Source organism: Sarcophilus harrisii, chromosome 3 (assembly GCF_902635505.1).
Source record: "Sarcophilus harrisii chromosome 3, mSarHar1.11, whole genome shotgun sequence".
Lineage (NCBI taxonomy): Eukaryota > Metazoa > Chordata > Mammalia > Dasyuromorphia > Dasyuridae > Sarcophilus > Sarcophilus harrisii.
Window position 1 is genome coordinate 404,259,073 of NC_045428.1, and position 13,551 is coordinate 404,272,623.

Here is a 13,551-nt window from a genome sequence, read left to right on the forward strand (position 1 = left end):
CTCTGCCCATATTTCGTGAATAAACATGGAATGATATTTTACTTTGTCATTGATACAAAACATTTGATCTATTTGAACTGCTCATAAATGTTAACTAAGAGGCTTAATAGTTGAGGAATCACAGAACCATAGCATTTCTTAGATGGGATGAATCTTAATAGCCATCTAATCCTTGTCAGACCTAAAAAAGAATTCCCTCCCTGCAAAATCCTTAACACGAGTGGTCATTCACTCTTTTCTTTTTTTGGAAGACCTCCAGTAAGAAGGACCCCATTTCTCTTATGAATAAGTTGTTACATAGATTATGTTAAACCTATGGAAACTGTCCTTTTGCCACTTGCACCCATTACTCTTAAGTCTCTTCTCTGGAGTTAAGCAGAGCAAATATAATCTTTCATGCAAATGAAGAGAGATACTTCAATAGCAAGGAAACCTGTGCAATCTAACTAATAATAATAACTGAAAACAAAATGCTAAATCTTTCGGCTCTTTACTGGATTATCCAGAGGCCAAACTGGAGACCTTTTTGGTTCCTGTCCTTTGTAGAGTTATATCATTTATGGAGGTTGTGGCAACTTTGTGGTTTGAGGAGGGAAAAGGAAGAGACTCTCTTAATCTGCTTCTTTGAAATTTGATGCATGCATACCTCTTGCCACTAATTTCCCACTCAAATCAGTTTCCTTTTCCTGTATTTGTCTTTTATATATTTTGTTTGTACATAATTATTTGCATGTTCTCTACCATTAGATTGTGAAATCTTTGACAGTAAGGACTTTTCTTTGCTCTTCTCTGAATCCCCAGTCTTAGTAAAGTAGCAAGCACATAGTAGGTGCTTAATGAATGCTTACTGATTTAACTTGACTTTGGATAGAATAAAGTTGGATGTTTAGATGGAGGGTCTAGAAGTGACAGAAATGACATCACTGGTGGTTTCTCCTTTGGTTCCTGCTCTTGCCACAATCACATCTTTCCCTGGATGAGCTAGAAACATAGTAAAGTTAGAAGTGAAAATTACCATAACTTCTACTTTCTAGAAGATTGGGGTTGTAGAATATGATTAAAAAAAAAAAAAACAATTTCTAACCTGGCTAAGCTCCCACTAGAATATGGTAATTGAATTTAACATATTTGGTTTTAGGGAAAGGAACAGGTAAAATGGCAATTCTATTATAAATAATTAACTTACAAGAAATAGATTGAACAATTATATCATTCTGTAATCATATTAAAACACTCTTGCATTTTTTGTTCTAAATTATTCTTTTGTTGGAGACCTTTCTTCCCTTTCTCTAATGAACATTCTACCATTTCAAATTCTGAAGGATAAATTATTGGATCTAGCCTTATTAATTTTTATACAAGAAACTCTCTAACCTATTAGTGTTTTTAATAAATAAGTCTTTAGAAGTATATAGATAAGAAAACAAAGAAGGAAATTGGTAAACAGTGATAAGCCAATTTATATTTTTGTGCATAGTTAGAAATGTCAGTAGACTTAAAAGTTTTTTGCATTTGTTTGTGAGACTACTACAGACATTTACTTCCATATTATAGGTGACGGATTATAAGCATCTGTGATTTTATTGATTTAGTTATTCCCTCACTAACATCAATATCCATGCTGCTTGATATATTGGCTTAGCAGATAGGGAATTGATATTGGAGTGAGATAAATCTTTCCTTTGATATATACTGGTGTGTGGTCTTGGACAAGTAACTTATACTCAGTGTCTGAGCTCCAGATGGATATGTGACCTGGATATTAAAGGTCACAATATAAACAAATTAGAAAAACATGGACAAAATTATCATACCAGATCTAAGGTAGTAGAAGAGTTCATGACCAAATAAGGAATAGAAAGGATCACAAAAGATAACATGAATAATTTTGATTACATAAAATTTAAGATGTTATTATATAAACAAATCAAATAAAGCTTAGATAAAAAGAAAACAATTAACTGGGTAAATATAACAAACTTCTTTAATAAAGATCTCATTTCCAGTATTTATATAAAGAACTGATTCATATTTATAAGAATAACTTTGTAAGACTAGAATTTGAAGAACACATTCCATTTTATCTTGGAATTTGTATGTTGGTAGGTGCTCCCTATTCCACTGAAATCAAATTGGAACAACAAAAAAATTCAACCTATATTGCAATTTTCTATGACTTAATTTCGCTATTGTTTAGTCATTTGCCAGTCATGTCTAAATCTTCATGACCCCATTTAGATAATTTTATTGATGAGAAAAAAGAGGCAAACAAGTTTAAGTAACTTGCCCAGAGACAATTAGTGTATGAGGCCATACAACTCAGGAAAATTATTTTTCCTGATTGCAGGCTGGGCACTCTGTTTACCTGTCACCTAGCTAGCATTGTCTTTTATGATTTAATAGTTGATGATAATTCACATTAATATTGTGCTTTACAAACCTCTCATTTTAATCTCACAACAACCTTGTGAGATAGGTAGGTACTAAAAAGTATTGACACCTTAATTTTATAGATGAAGAAACTGAAGATTAAAAAGGTTAAGAGTTTTCACTATGATCACACAGCTTCCAAGTGGTGGGAATGAAATTTGAATCCTAGTCTTTCTCCAAGTCTAGTATATTGTCCATTCAGGCCAGCTTGCTTCTTTGGTTTTCAAGATTATAGAGTGGATTCCACACTAGTAAGAGGCAGAGGAATACCCTAGTAGATGACAGCAACTTCAATTGGATTAAAAACATTCAGTTAGCTCCAACTAGGTATAAGGTACTTTGACAAAAGCAAAGAGACTGTGTTCTTAAGAAGTTTACAATCTATGCAACATGTACAACAAATAAAACAAAATAATCGAGAAGGGAGAGGGGGCTAATTATTAGTGGGTGCAAGAAAAGAAAAGCTTTAAGAGATGATATATAATCTGTGCCTTAAGGGAGCAAAGGATTCTAAGAGATGGAGTGTTGAGAAAGTGCATTTCAGTCAGGGAGAACAGTCTACAAGAGGCTACAGAGTTGAGAGAAGTGTTAAATTTGGGGGTTGTCAGTGGTTTTAAATGACAAATTTGAAGGGTTTGTATTTTTTTCTTATCTTATTTTATTTATCTTGTTTTTATCTTATCCAATTTTGAATTTGGAGAGTAGAATGGATGTGCCTTGTAAATTTAACTTATCAGTGGGGTGGGGAATTAGTGCTATAAAAATTAAAACCAAGATCTATTAGTGGCCAAATAAATTAAAACTAATTGCTAAGCAATGTCCCACAATAAAAAAAAAATTATTTTAATTAATTAATTAATTGACCCTCATTATTTTGTCAAGGGTTCTTCAATAGTGTTTGGTCCCTTGAGCTCTCCAGCTCAATTACATTCTTAAAGTTTGCAGCAATTTGCAAGGAAATTATGTAATTGGAAGATACCGGAGACAGCTCCATAGCTAACCCGAAAATTTAGGGAGTAGGTGTAGGGGTGAAGCAATGTGGAATTAAATAGTATTCACAAAGTTGATTGTAGGAAACATTAATAATTCAAGCATAGTACCAGTTCTCTGAGGGTTACTAACTTGGTTGTTTCATGTTCCCCTTTGGCAAGCTAGGAAACTTTTCAGAATAATTATTTCAAATAAATCAAATTAAGTACATAAGATTACAAAGAAAATGAGTTATATTGAAACAAAAACGACCAATTATCACTATATTTTTAAAGAATTGTTCATAGAGCAGCTAGATGGTATAGTGGATAGAGTAGTAGCCCTGAAGTCAGGAGGATCTGAATTCAAATGTGGCCTCAGATGTTTAACACTTATTAGCTGTGTGAACCTGGGAAAGTCACTTAGCCCCAATTACCTCTCATGTTCACTGACTCCAGATTAAAAAATGCTGTTTTAGAGTATATTCATGTTTAAATTGAGCCTTCCTTATTTACAATTTATTTTCTATGTTTCAAAGACTAATCTTTGTCAGATTTTTTTAATACCTTAACCCTATTCCCCTAACTACCAATGTCAGTGTCTTAAAATCCAAAGGTATTTTAGATATTGGTAACAAAGTTACTGGTGTTCATGATATAGGTAATATTCCTTCCATATAAAGTAAGCTTCAATAACAATGATATAATTTTCTATCCTATTCCTACACTGAGCCAAAAACATATGTAATAAATATTGATAATTCCTAAGTATGCAAGAATCACAACCAATCTGAACCAATCCACAAGCATTTATTAGAACCTACTATGTGCCAAGCATTGTGATCAATACTGTGGATTCAAAAAACAAAAGCAAGTTTCCTATGCCAAAGGAGCTTACATTCTATCAGTGAATATTGTCTGGGACACTGAGCATATCACCCTACTCTGTGATACTCTTAGGTTAGAATCAGTGTTGCTGGGAAAATGCTAGGTTACCAGATATAATTTCCAAGGGTAGCAGGTGGCCTTACTACTCCATATCTCTCCCTTCTAAACATTACAGAAATGTTAATTGTTTGCAGGCTACTAAAAAAAAAAAAAGGTCTGCTTCCTGGTGAAATACATCTTTGATTTTAAGATTAACAATTAGATTCCTACTACATATCACGAAAGGGATTTTTCTGTTCACCGTATGTATATTCTATAGAGACTGGGAATTTGTAATTTGCAATAGATCTCAGCTAATCTTCCCAGGGCCAATTTTAATCTCCATCAAGATTCTGGCTAGCAACTTAATGCAGTCATTGTCAACATAGTTGTACCCGATCAAATAAAAAGCAGATGTTTTTTGATGGCTCCTTTGCATGGGGCCTTATTCTATCCTTGGTTGCATGCTGATGGAGCTCCTATTGACTCCTGGATGCATGTATGAAAGATTGGAATTTGGCCCAGTACGTGGGAATCTTGTACTGAGTTAGAACCCTTTTCAGCCATGTCACTAGATGCCAAGGAGTCTTTTGATGAAGTAGAATAGAGATTTTTTTTTTTTTTAAGAAAAATCCACATCAGACAAATTTGGTTTAAATCAAAGAATGTAGAAAATTTATTCTGTCTTTTTATGCTAATTCTTGAGCTTTTGACCAGACACATGGTCTTTTCCTTCAGTCCTTTCCCCACCATCTCTCCTCTAGTCTGTGTAGGTTGTGGTACAGTAGGAAATAGTTTATAGTGAAAGACCTTCATTTGCAGAAATGATGAAAACTGCCTGTCCCAAGTATAGAGCAGGTTGAAATTCATAAAAAGGATTGCAGACTGAATCAGGGACAACTTTTATGCTGTGATTCTTGCATACTTAGGAATTATCAATATTTATTACATATGTTTTTGGCTCAGTGTAGGAATAGGATAGAAAATTATCATTGTTATTGAAGCTTACTTTATATGGAAAGAATATTACCTATATCATGAACACCAGTAACTTTGTTACCAATATCTAAAATACCTTTGGATTTTAAGACACTGACATTGGTAGTTAGGGGAATAGGGTTAATTTCTTAACTTGTTGGCCCATCACTTTTTTTTTTTTAAATGTAACTAGCCTTTTCCATTCCTCAGAAGTAAGTAAAAATAAATGCAAATTATTCTTCTTTGCTTTTCACTCAGGATTAATTGCATCCTGGAAAGCATTGGTGAGGATCTGTTTGCACAACAATGAATTTCCTTTTCATTTCCTTACTGGTTATCTAAATTTTTGAACTCATTGAATGAGAATTCTCCACTTCTAAAATGTTGGTTGGCTGAACTTGAAAAAGTATATTTGGCTTCTTTCTGTGTTCTTAACAGCAGTTTTAATAAGTTTTTAATTTAAATTTCACCTCCCAAACACTAAAACTCCTAAAGGCCAAATGTAGGACTAGAATTTAAATGGCAGGAACAGGTAAAGTTAGGTTTTTCAGGTAGAACCAGTGAATGAAAATGATGCTGACACTTGGATTAGTTTGCTTTCACACTTCTTTTCTAGAGTTCCTGGTTTTCACTTTTGGGGGAATGAAAAGAGATCTTTTCAATCTTGTGGGAGCAATTGGAAACATAGACTTAGATTAAATAAATTCTACAGGAATTTAATGAGGAGGATTAACCTTCTTAACCTTCCTCAGATAAAGGCAATTGTATAATCTTGAGAATTAGTGTCCACACAATGAGCAGAAATCAAACAATTTAACCACTGTCTACCTCTTAACCTTTATTTGTTGAAATAAATACAGAAATTGTGAAGCAAAATTAATACAATAAAAATGTAGATTAGGTTAACTTTTATGAGCTTAATTTTGAGAAATTTTGAGAAATTTTATAATGTAGAATTTTATCAGATGCATATTACAGATTAATTTTCAGCAACTAAGAAAAACATAAAATAAATTAACCACAAATATTTCAAATGTTACATTTGGAAAACATGAAACAGGTAATTATAGCATACTTTTCTTAATGTCTACTTTATCAAATGAAAAAGCATCATCACATTTTGAAGGTCATATATGTATATAATTTTGCTTTTTTCTCTAAAGAAATACTTCCTTTTTTTCAGAATACTTTTAGTAACTAATCCCTTTCAGATATCTAAGACTTTAAAAAATATTTTCGTAGTAGAAAAAATAATTTTGAGATCTGGGTTTTTTTCCCCCCCTAATGTGTTAATGTGAAACTCTATATTTAACTGCCATTTGCTCTGTAAATCTGAAGGTCCCTTTCCAAAAGAGAATCATGATTTTATTTGGAGAATTCATGGCAGCCAGCTTCCTTCCTAAGCATTTTGCTTTATACCTATGAAGATAACTTTTCACTCTTAAAATTAGGTAAGAAATTTTCAGTTATGGTCTTTCTTATCTAAGTTTTACCACGTAGGAGGCACTGGGATATAGTAGATAAATCCCTGAGTCTAGAGTCAGGATGATTCCCTACTTCAAATCCTTTTCCAGATACACACACTGTGAGATCTTGGGCAAGTCACAACCTCTCAGGCTTGATTTTTCCATCTGTAAAACCAGAACCATAGCTTCTACCTCTGAGAAGTGCTGTGAATATCCTTCATGGTAATACATGTAAAGTAGTATCTGAAGGTGAATTGTAATTAAAGTACATTCCAAATAGAGCATTCAGATTCACTAGATGGTTTTATCTATTTTAGCTAGAGATAAAATTGGATGTCTTTGCCCTCATCAGCCCTTCTAGATCATATTATAGTAAAGTATGTGAATCCCTTAGAGAGGTCAAGAAATCTTTCCTTGATTAATAAGATCTATTCTCCAACCCACTAACAGATTCTTTAGATAGTTTTTCTCTTCAATTTAGTTTTCATCTTATCTCTATGTATATTGATCCCATTCTTACCTACTTGTCTTTCATATAGTTCAACACACTTAAACTAACATAAAGTATCAGTGCACAGTATTGTTTGGCTATGGGGAGATACATGATCCCCAACCTCAAAAAATTTACAGTTAACAGACTCAGCCACATTATGGAGTATTTTTTTTTTGGGGGGGAGTAATAAAACACAAATAACTACATATAGCTGTAATTCGCAGTATTACATGGTAGGTGTGTGAGTCAGACTACAAAAGGCTATGTAAAATATAAGAAGAAGTTTGTTACCAACTTGGGCTTTAAAAGATAAGGAACATATAAGATGAACATGTGGAAGAAGAGAATGGGGAATGAAGAAATAACCATAATTAATCTTTCCTTGTACCTTGAAACACCATTTTGACTCTTGGTGAGTGTAATCTGCTCTCTCTTCACACACTTTCTTCTACCTAATGACCTCATGAATATTTGGAAAACACAAATTGATGGGGGAGAATAAAAGTCATTGGGCTGTATTTAGAATGAAATATAAATTGAATGTCCTTTTCTCTTTTTTACAGCTGGGCGGACATGTTCAAGCCAACAGATGACATGTCCTAATGGTCAGTGCATCCCGAATGAATACAGGTGTGATCGAGTTAGAGATTGCCCAGATGGCGCTGATGAGAATGGCTGTCGTAAGTATTTTGCAATCACAGCATTGTATTTGGTTTCATCTCCTACTCCCCTTTGGTATTTTAATCAATTTTTAAGATTAAGGGGGTTGTTGATGGATAGAAATGGCTACAATATGCTTCTTGTTACCAAAATCTCATGGCAAATTCTTTGGTGGATTAGGGTTGATGTTCTGATATGATCCCATTATTATGAGATAGTCTGTTTGTACTGCTACAGGATGCTGAGTTCTAGGCTTTTGGAATGTGGAGATTTTATCATTAAAATAATACCAGTTAACAGTACCTTAAAGGAAAAAAAAAACACTGAATAAAAACAGAATGGTTTAATATAGTAAATTTTAACTGTTTTTAAAAAAATCTTTAAGTTTGTTGGATCAGTTGTTCCAGTGAGTTTCTACTCTTCCATGTTCATATTCTACAAACTACTGTGCAGAGAGATTACATTTTAAAAATAGGCTTTCCCTTATGTCAGTGATATCTATCTATCTATCTATCTATCTATATCTTTTGTTTATTGATCACTGTTAAGAATAGATGTATAAGAAGAGATGAAGTCATGTAAGCAATTTACTCTTATTCTACTTTGGGATTTCATGCATTTTAGATCCTAGGCAATATTATTTTTAATATTCAAGCCATAAATGTTACTATAAGCAAAGATTTGTTTAAATTCTTTGTCTTACTCCATTAAATTTGGCAATATCATGATGTGGTTATGTATTGTGATGTAGGTGAGGAAAGATTGTGCTAAGTCTCTGAATTCTTCTTTATTTTCACAGTTTCATTATTAGAATTTCATTTTAGGTCAGACCAGTGGATGTTTTAGTCTATTGGCAGCTTTTAATGATATAGTGGTTCTCCATGATTTCAGTTCTAGAGAGTTAATGATATTCCCTCCAAAGCCCTGTTTTATCTAAATAATGAATTGAGGTTTTTTCAGTTATCTATAATTCCAGGGGACTGATGATGAATCACTTAGACACTAGGCTAAGTTTTGGGGGTACAAAGAATGGCAAAAGACGGTTCCTGTTCTCAAGGAACTTAGAATTTAGAGACAACATGAAAACAATTACAAGCAAAAGGATATATGTAGCATAAATTGGAGACAAATGGTATGTAAATACATTGAAAATGTAACATTTGGCTCTATTAAACCACAGCACACTCTTATCATTTCCTTCTCCTCTCTCCCTCAAAACAAGAAACACAGAAAAAACATCAACTCAAATTTGCAATTATAAACTAGGCAGCAGTTCTGAAGAAAGGTGAAATCTGTACATTTAGCAGATTTAGATAAATTTAGTATAAGCAGCAAAAAAATCTTCAAAGAGATACAAATTTTACTGAGAGGTTTATTTATATATCCTTATCAATGCTTATGAAAGTTCCAGAAAATTAGACACCCAGTCTATTGCCTGTCCTTTCATATTTTACTTACAAGTGGACAAAAATGAACACTTAATCTAAAATGCAAGCGAGACAGATGAAAATGGTATTTTGAAAGAAAAGTCAGTCAAGGTAGAATCTTTGGACTTCTTCCATATGCATTACCTGTAGCCAGCTCTAAAATATCTAAAAAGACCTCTTCTTGACTTTTCCAGTGGACCATGGAACCTAAACCAAAAACACAATCTGCTCTTATAACTTGGCATATGAGTATCTTCGATGAACAATAGTAGGCAAGGGGGAAGGGAAGTGAGCTTTAGAAATGTATATTAGAAGAAAATTTTGGATATTCGGGGTTTTTGGTTAGAAAACATAAATCTTGTTGGATATGGCCAATGTAGAATTTAAAGATCAGACTTGTTGTCATTTGCTTGTAGAATTATATACCATATGAGCTTGACCAGTGTATACTACAGCATTTAAAAATAACCCTGCAAATATAATAGATCTGCTTTTAAATACATTGCCTTCTTTTTTCCTTCCCCCTATATTCCTTTAGCTAGATTTTTCTTTATTAATATGGATAAAATTAGTGAAAGTGAAGAAAGCTTATATATTAATTTAACAACCATATCTTTTATGTTTTGGTTTTGTGGTTTTAGCCAGAGGGATGAAGAAAAGAAATACAGTAGAAAAATGTCAAAGAGAGATCCAGTCATTACAGAGGGGACAGTTTGACCCTTTTTCTGGTTTTGGTTTGAAGTTATGGCCTGAAATATCTTCTTTAGCATTGTGGTTATTGTTTGCTAAATATAATTTAATTCCTTGGTTCAAATTCATGGAATCTCAGATCCATAAGAATGTGAGTCAGAAAAAATATTTTACAAACAAATCATTTCCTTTCATGAAGAGATAGAACTTAATGTATATTAATTTGTACAAAAAATTGATCAACATATGTTAACCATATATAAATCATTATTGTAGGAGTGCAGAGATAAATAAGACATGATCCCTAACTTCAAGAATCTTATAATCTAGTCGGGGAATTTTACAATTTAGTAAGGAAGTCAGCTAGGTGGCACTACAGAGATGTAGATGGGTCAGCAAAGGGCTAGTAGTACCCAGTTGTGCCTGTTCTTCCTATACAGCCTCTCTAGGCAATTTCTAAGAATTATTTTTTTAATGTGGAACACAAGGTTTTGTAAGGATGAATATTTAAATCTATATTTGCATGTATTTTGAAAAAAGGACTATTATTATTATTTTTAAAAAGGATAGAAAGATTTTTTCCAGGCAAGTTTTTAATTTTTAGAAACTTCAGTTAAAATATTTAACACTTCATTTAAAAATGTCACTGTTGTTCAGAAGTCAGATGATGATGATTTGGTGCTTACAGTTACAAGACATTCCTGAAGAAGAAATTTAACCATATGGTTAATTTCTGCTACATTAGCTCAGGGCTCTACACTAAAAACCCTTCAAATAACAATCAAAGGCAAGAATTGGAGGCAAATGATGATTTATTTTGATCAGCCTTAGCTGAAGTTACAGAATGTAACAAAATAAAATTAAGCTGGCCCTCTTTCAGGGCAGATAGATGGCACAATGTGAGTCAGGAAGATTCATTTTTTGAGTTCAAATCTAGCCTTAGATACGTGTTAGCTGTGTGACCCTGGGCGAGTCACTTAAGTTTGTTTGCCTCAGTTTCCTCATCTATAAAATGAACTGAAGCCATTTGGCAAACCACTTCAGTGTCTTTGCCAAAAAAAATCCCAAATGGGGTCATAAAGAGTTGGAAACAAAAACAGCAACACTATTGCTTTTATTCCATTTTACAGTTGAGGAAAATGAGCAGTTAAATAACTTGCTCGTTATTACACAGCTCAGGTAAAACCTGAGATTAGAACTCAGATCTTCTGACTCCAGATTCAGTTCTCTAGATATTGCACCTTTAAACCTCTTTGATGTGGTTCAGTTGTGTTGTTATGTCTGACTTTTTGTGATGCGATTTTGGGATTTTCTTGGCAAAAACATAGAAGTAGTTTGGTCATTTATACAGTTGAGGAAATTGAGGCAAACAGGTTAAATAACTTGGCCAGGGTGACACAGCTAGTAAGTGTTAAAAGTCTGAGGCTGAATTTGAACTCAGATTCTTTTGATTCCAGATCTGGTACTTGATCTAATGAATCACCTGTTTCTGTCTCTCATATGTCATAATGCAAAATAGAAGGAAGCACAAAATGATGTTGATGCTCTAAGTTGTCAGTTGTTAGTTTATTTGAATGTGTTTGTATGTGTATGCATGTAGATATGTATGTTGGGGCAGGATCATTACAGGGAAAGTTTCATGGAGGAGATGGTTTTTGAACTGGTCCTTGAAGGATTGTATGATTTAATAGACGATGATAGAAACTGAGAGTGGTAGAAAGACATTTTAGGTAGAGGAATTAAGCCAGAATATAGAGGTTGGAAATAGCATATGTTTGGAAACAAAAAGTAATTTGGCTTAATTGGAGGGTGAGATACTTAGGGGAGATAATGTGAGTTAAGGTTTGAAAAGTGGGTGATATCTAAAGGCTTTCAATATTCCTTTGGGAGCCTATAAAACTCTGTAAACTGGAGTGACTTAATCAAAATTGTACATTCAGAACTTAATTTAGTACAAGCACAAAAGATTGATTAGTGGGAAATGCTGGAAATATAGATGAAAGAGAATCTGAACTAGGATGTTGTTAATGGGAATCAAGGGAGAAGATAAATGTGAGAAACATTATGGAGGAAAAATTGACTGTTCTTGAGGACTGCTTAGACGTGGGAGGTAAGGGAAAGGCAGGAACTCAAGGTAACGTTAAGATTTTGAGCCTACGTGACTTGGAAAATGATGGTACTAACAAAAATAGCTAAGTCAGGACCAGCAGCTGTTTCCGTGTTTGTTTGTTTGTGTCTTTCTTTTTTTTCCCCTAGGAATAAACAATTATATTGTTTATATAAGAGAGAAGACGAGGTCAATTTGGGATATACTTGATTTGAGATATCAGTAGACATTCAGGTGGAGATATTCATTAAGCAGCTGGAAATGGAGAGCTAGAACTCAGGGGAGAGGTCAGATTGGAAGTCATCTTTATTTAAGTAAACTGAATCTGTGGGGAAGAATGATATTGACCTATATATATTGCAAAAAGAAGAAGAAAATTTTGAGGGAAGTAGTGCCATCAAAGGAAAAACCAGGTTTCCCAGAATTAGTTTGAAGAAGTGAAAGTAAGAAGATAGAAATACTTTACAATACAATGGGCACTCAATAGATCAAATAGAGAAGTGGAAGTGACCTGAGAAACATTTGAGAATAAATAGAAATTAAAAGTGACGACTTTGTTCTGGGGTGATATTTATCAATAATAACAATGAAGGATAAGGAAATCAATATGTAATCCTGGTAAATTAAGAGGAAAGATGACTAAAGGAGTAAGAATGGAGAAGATTATGGAAGGTGGGAATATTCAGATACTACTAAAGAGTTTATCCTTGAAAAAACATTGGGCAGATAACTGACTGCAAGCATATTTTTGTGTGTTTGGTTATTTTATCTGGTATGTAAACAGATGGAAAAACTACTGATTTAGTACTTTTCAACTATGAAGTAGTATAAAATACAAGGTAATTAAAAATTTAAAAAGAGGTAAAACTCATTTTTTTTCTTTTGTCTAGGTTATATTATTATATAGTCTGGTCCGCTGCAAAATGTCAACTGATATTAAGCAACTTGTCAGTTGTGTGTGTTTTTTTAAAAAATGGGATCGAAAGATTCAAAGCCATGTCCTTTTTACTGCTAATGGGATTAACAGCTAGGAAAAACTGCCCATGCAGAGGCTAAGATAAACATCCTAACAATGCTGTAGCTGCAGGCCCTTTAATTAGTATATTGGAAAGACTTGGGCTGCACTAGAATCCTACAGTTTCCCTTTAGTTAAGTAAATTGATCATTTTATTTTACTGGTTAACTTGCTGAGTGACTTTTTTTTTTGAGTAAAAATACTACTAATTGTCTTTGGGGATCTTAGATACTTCTTTTTAGATTCTTAGGAAGGCCAAAGGAAAATGTAAACTTCTTGTTAAAATGCAGCTTTTTTTGTTTATTATCAACGGCACTGATCTGGTGGGCTACTGGGTTGTGCTCTCCTTGGAAGTTTTTTCCTATTGATTTCCTGTTCTGTGGAATTTAA

The 13,551-nt window shown here is 33.3% G+C and overlaps 1 protein-coding gene across 6 annotated transcripts in view; it reads left to right on the forward strand.

Moving 5' to 3' along the window:
* LRP2 (LDL receptor related protein 2) overlaps positions 1-13,551 on the forward strand; it is a 233,801-nt gene that overhangs the window by 46,326 nt on the left and 173,924 nt on the right. For all 6 annotated transcript variants that reach the window (XM_023499266.2, XM_023499267.2, XM_031960509.1 and 3 more), the window contains exon 4: positions 7,826-7,942. In XM_023499266.2, coding sequence (XP_023355034.1) covers positions 7,826-7,942 — 117 coding nt within the window. The remainder of the gene's footprint in view (positions 1-7,825; positions 7,943-13,551) is intronic.